The sequence below is a fragment of the Bufo gargarizans genome, chromosome 2 (assembly GCF_014858855.1).
Source record: "Bufo gargarizans isolate SCDJY-AF-19 chromosome 2, ASM1485885v1, whole genome shotgun sequence".
Lineage (NCBI taxonomy): Eukaryota > Metazoa > Chordata > Amphibia > Anura > Bufonidae > Bufo > Bufo gargarizans.
The window spans coordinates 673,826,553-673,832,552 of record NC_058081.1 but is presented as its reverse complement, the minus strand read 5'-3'; the positions used below and the strand labels follow the sequence as shown (position 1 = coordinate 673,832,552).

At 48.3% G+C, this 6,000-nt stretch overlaps 1 protein-coding gene across 3 annotated transcripts in view; it reads left to right on the top strand.

Annotated features, from left to right (window-relative positions):
• Nucleotides 1–666: 666 nt before the first annotated feature.
• The window catches only part of USP28 (ubiquitin specific peptidase 28), an 85,725-nt gene continuing 80,391 nt past the window's right edge, over nt 667–6,000 (top strand). For all 3 annotated transcript variants that reach the window (XM_044282282.1, XM_044282281.1, XM_044282280.1), the window contains exon 1: nt 667–837. In XM_044282282.1, the coding sequence (XP_044138217.1) occupies nt 694–837 (144 nt within the window). In that variant the 5' untranslated portion in view covers nt 667–693. The remainder of the gene's footprint in view (nt 838–6,000) is intronic.

The window sequence follows — 6,000 nt, the reverse complement described above, 5'->3', positions numbered from 1 at the left end:
CCACCAAGCACAAGGGGTCCATGTTTAGCGGCTCCTGGGCCAAGCGGTTCCTGCTGCCCAAGCCGGTGTCTACGAAAATAGGGCAGTGGGCAACACGCAAAGCGACCTCCACGTTGGTTTGTCCTGGGGATTCTGTGTATTGTAAATAGCTGATGGCAGCTAATATTCCCAAATCCACAAAGCACGGACATTTCTATATAGAGTCCTGGAACATGGCCTCTGCCCTTACTAATGTATTGTGATGTTCATATTGCTTCCTTTGCTGGCTGGATTCAGTTTTCTATCCCTTTATATACTGCTCGTATACAGCCACCGCCTCAGCGCAGATGGGAGGAGGCCGGGGACTGCTGGGCATGTGTGTGTATAATGAGGCAGGAAAACTAACCAAACCAGCAAAGGAGACAATCTGGAGAATCACAACACATTAGTAAGTGCCTTTCTCTCCATGATAAATGCCACTTGCTGGAGTGAGACAACCCTGTAACGGCGGCATGCTCGGTGACAGTAGATGTACAGCAATCTCTCTGGACACAGGACACAGCACACACAGGTGACGTCACTTTCAGGAGTTCCCCTCAGGGCAGCTCGCGGCCGGACCTCATGACGTCGCAAATCTATTGGAAGGCGGGGTCGCACGAGCTGGTGGGCGGGGTTCTGTGCCGGGGGCGTGCCTGTCCGGCGAGAGCCCGGGAGATGTCAGTGAAGACGGGGACACGCGGTGTCGCGGGAGTGATAATGACCGGTAATAACGGGACCGCGGAGCGGCAGCCGGACGAGGAAGAGGAGGAAGAAGAAGAGGAGGAAGAGGAAGGGGAGAGCCGCTGTCCTGGCTGCACGGTGAGGGAGGGCAGGGGCCGCGGCCGCACGTGTGACCGGCGCCCTATAACCGCTACAGCGTGTCTGCGGACTACGACTCCCAGCGTGCACTGACTGAGCTGCTGTATGAGTCTAAGCCGGGCCTGGACTATAGTGTGAACATGTGCGCTAGTAACAGTGCGGAGCCGTGCTGTGTGCGGCAGCAACGTACACAATGTATAAACAACCGGCGGCAGCAACGTACACAATGTGTATACAACCAGCTTCAACAACTACACAATCAGCGGCAGCAACGTACACAATGTATAAACAACCGGCGGCAGTAACGTACACAATGTGTATACAACCAGCTTCAACAACGTACACAATTAGCGGCAACAACGTAGCAACCGGCTGCAGCAACGTACACAATGTATACACAACCGGCGGCAGCAACGTACACAACCAGCGGCAGTAACGTACACAATGTGTATACAACCAGCTTCAACAACGTACACAATGTGTATACAACCAGCTTCAACAACGTACACAATGTGTATACAACCAGCGGCAGTAACGTACACAATGTGTATACAACCAGCTTCAACAACTACACAATCAGCGGCAGCAACGTACACAATGTATAAACAACCGGCGGCAGCAACGTACACAACCAGCGGCAGTAACGTACACAATGTGTATACAACCAGCGGCAGTAACGTACACAATGTGTATACAACCAGCGGCAGCAACGTACACAATGTGTATACAACCAGCGGCAGTAACGTACACAATGTGTATACAACCAGCGGCAGTAACGTACACAATGTGTATACAACCAGCGGCAGCAACGTACACAATGTGTATACAACCAGCGGCAGCAACGTACACAATGTGTATACAACCAGCGGCAGTAACGTACACAATGTGTATACAACCAGCGGCAGTAACGTACACAATGTGTATACAACCAGCGGCAGTAACGTACACAATGTGTATACAACCAGCGGCAGTAACGTACACAATGTGTATACAACCAGCGGCAGTAACGTACACAATGTGTATACAACCAGCGGCAGTAACGTACACAATGTGTATACAACCAGCGGCAGTAACGTACACAATGTGTATACAACCAGCGGCAGTAACGTACACAATGTGTATACAACCAGCGGCAGTAACGTACACAATGTGTATACAACCAGCTTCAACAACGTACACAATGTGTATACAACCAGCGGCAGTAACGTACACAATGTGTATACAACCAGCGGCAGTAACGTACACAATGTGTATACAACCAGCGGCAGCAACGTACACAATGTGTATACAACCAGCGGCAGTAACGTACACAATGTGTATACAACCAGCGGCAGTAACGTACACAATGTGTATACAACCAGCGGCAGTAACGTACACAATGTGTATACAACCAGCGGCAGTAACGTACACAATGTGTATACAACCAGCGGCAGTAACGTACACAATGTGTATACAACCAGCGGCAGTAACGTACACAATGTGTATACAACCAGCGGCAGTAACGTACACAATGTGTATACAACCAGCGGCAGTAACGTACACAATGTGTATACAACCAGCGGCAGTATCGTACACAATGTGTATACAACCAGCGGCAGTAACGTAGCAACCGGCTGCAGCGACGTACACAATGTGTATACAACCGGCGGCAGGGACAACGTACACAACCAGCTTCAACAACGTACACAACCGGCGGCAGCAACAACTTACACAATATATATACAACCGGCAGCAACAACGTACACAACCGGCGGCAGCAACAACGTACATAATGTATATACAACCAGCTTCAACAACGTACACAACCGGCGGCAGGAACAACGTACACAATGTGTATACAACCAGCTTCAACAACGTACACAACCGGCGGCAACAACGTACACAATGTGTATACAACCAGCTTCAACAACGTACACAATGTGTATACAACCAGCGGCAACAACGTACACAGTGTGTATACAACCAGCGGTAGCAATGTACACAACCGGCGGTAACAATGTACACAATGTGTATACAACCAGCGGCAACAACGTACACAGTGTGTATACAACCAGCGGTAGCAATGTACACAACCGGCGGTAACAATGTACACAGCCGGTGGTGGGGCAGTAACAGGACACACTCAATGGTAACAATTAGAGAGGAGCGAATTTCAAGTTCTGAAATTCGTTTGGTGGTAGAAGGTGATAGAGAAGTCTATGGGCTGCAGAACCGATCCGTTCGCTTTCCGATATACATTCCGTGATTTCCGTCATAGAATTGCGTTATGGTCCGTGGTAACTGAATCCATAACGCAATTCTGCTTTTACCATCAAACCAAGTGTGAACGAATTTCATAATGAGAAATTTGCTCATCCCTAGTAACAATGTAAAAGCCCGTGGCAACAAAGTACACACAGCGGCAACAATGTAACGCTTTATAGATTTGTTTAGAAAGTTAAAAAAATACTTTGAAAACCCGCAGCCTCCTGCTATTTCCTTTGAGCGGTACACGTGATTGTGAGCCAACCAGGAGCGGAACCTCCACAGAGATGAGGGAGAGATCTGCGCCTGTTCTGTGTTTCTGACCTGCACCTGGTTTCGGCTCACAATCACGGATGGTGAATAAGGCCGGACTCTGACAACCTAGTTTCTACTTGTTAACAGCTGATCGTTGGAGATGCCAGGTGTCAGACCCCCACCAGTCTCCTTGATTACCTGTTCTGTGGGTAGATCATTGATATGTAAGTCCTGGAAGCCCCCTATATGGAGTGTTGGATGTCAGTGCGTCACATATTGTCTTAGTGTACATCTTACACAGTGACAGGTGCTGCGGGTCTGCCATAGAAATGAATGGGGTCACAGTGCGACTCGCGTTTTCTCTGACCGCGACACAGTGTTGGGTTTTTGTGTGTGTGGCGGTTACACTGTGACCCCATTCATTCCTATGGCTGCCCTGCTACAGATGCGCTCAACACGAGTCATGCCCGAAATTGCCTTGTAGACATACCCCTAATGCTCTAACCCAGGTGTCGGCAACCTCCAGCTGTTGTGAAACTACAACTCCCAGCATGCTCCGTACATTTCTATGAGAGTTCCTAGAACAGCGAAGGCATGCATGCTGGGAGTTGTAGTTTCACAACAGCTGGACTGCTGAAGGTTGCTGACCCCTGCTCTAGGTGCTGCCAGAAGAGGAAATATCCAGTAGCACGCTGAACACCTCCGCGCCCCCTGCATCGGGGGTCCACCATCCTCTGCTCAATACACAGTCCTTTAGCAGCCATGTAGGTCCCCGAAATAAAGCTCGGCGGGGATCTAATGGGCAAGGCTTCTCCACAGACAGCGCACGTATCCATTGACTTTAATGTGCTTGTTCACACACCCTTGTTTGTCCTCTAACCATGGGCGAGCGGAAAAACGACGGAGACGTGCACAAGCCCTTTATCTGCCCGTTGACTGGTAATTTGAGTTGATACAGTGAGCTGGTTTCAGTGTTTTTACTTCAGATTTTACACTGAACATTAAAGGGTTATTCTGGGTAAATGAAGTCATCTCCCTATCCACAGGAACTCCCATAGAAATGCATGGCCGACTGGCTGCTCCATTCGTTTCAGGGATCTGCAGGGGTACGGGACCCCAGTTCTTGTGATCAGTGGGGGTCTCAGCATCCCTGTGTGCCATGGTGTGTGGAGCTCGTTCCCAAACAGTCCAAAATAGTTTGATGCCGTTGATTCCCTCTAGCAAAAAAATGTGCTTTAGGCATCCTGCACACGACCGTATGGCCTTTTCAGTGTTTTGCGGTCTGTTTTTCATGGATCCGTTGTTCCGTTTTTTGTTTGTTTTTCCGTTCTGTATTTCCTTATGCCATATACAGTATACAGTAATTACATAGAAAAAATTTGGCTGGGCATAACATTTTCAATAGATGGTTCAGCAAAAACGGAACGGATACGGAAGACATACGGATGTATTTCCGTATGTGTTCCATATTTTTTATTTTCTTTGCTGACCTATTGACTTGAATGGAGCCACGAAACGTGATTTGCGGGCAATAAACAGAACATGTCCTATCTTTCAACGGAACAGAAAAACGGAAATACGGAAACAGAATGCATACGGAGTACATTCCGTTTTTTTGTTTTTTTCTGACCTATTTTATACGGAACGCAAAAAAACTGCCCGTAAATGGGAAAAAGAGGCCTGTGTAAGAGGCCTTACCGTAATTTCCTGACCTATTCCTCGTTCCAGTTTGGAGGGTGCGAGGGATCGCGTGGATCGCCCTTGTGTGCCACACAAATGGATAAGATGCAAACATTATGACCTTGTTGTGGTTTATTATTTATGTGCTATTTGCCGTGTGGACTATTTTATGAATGTCTTTGCTGATCCTTTAAAGGGAGTCAGCCAGTAGTTTTGACCATGCTAAACTGCTGACAGCACTGGGTATGGGCTGGGGAGAACAGTACCAGCATTCTATTTGTGAAGCTTTTTATTATCAGGAGTAGTGTAAATATGAATTTATATTCTGCCAGGTTCTGCTTCAGTCTTTTGCATCACCAAGTAGATGTCTTTTCCAGAAGTGCCGCTGCCTTTTTGGTTTCATTCCTCCGCTGTTTCTTTGTTTACTGCCCTCGTCAAGGATTTTGACCACCATTGTGATCCTGCAGCAGTGGTCACACTTGCGCAGTGTGCTTTGCTTGTTTTGAGCATGTGCAGCAGCTCTCTGCCTGTCTGCCTCTCTGCATTATCATAGTATTCAACGTGCAGTCGCCCTGGAGCTGGTCCATCCAGCGATGCAGAGCACAGGCCGATCCTGCTGATAAGCACTGGAAGCATGCTCGTACAGTCAAGCAGTGCGTTGATGTCATCATAGTGGCCCTTGCCTGTACTGTCAGTCACGTTGGAGAGTCCCTCCCACACAAGAAGTAGAGAGCCCTGGCACTGGAGAGAAGATGAGAAACCAAGTGCCCAGGAGGCAGCGCTTCAATGTGTTGTGTCTTCTCCATCGAGCTGCCAGGGGATCACTACAGCCGTCCCTTAGAGAACAGAGGTGGAGTTGTGAAGCAGCTCAGTGCAGGGAGCACTTCACAGTTAAGCTCCGCCTCCTGGACACTTGACACTTGAGTAGTATTTGGCAGAATAAATATTCATATCCTCACTGCACCTGATAATAATACATATGTT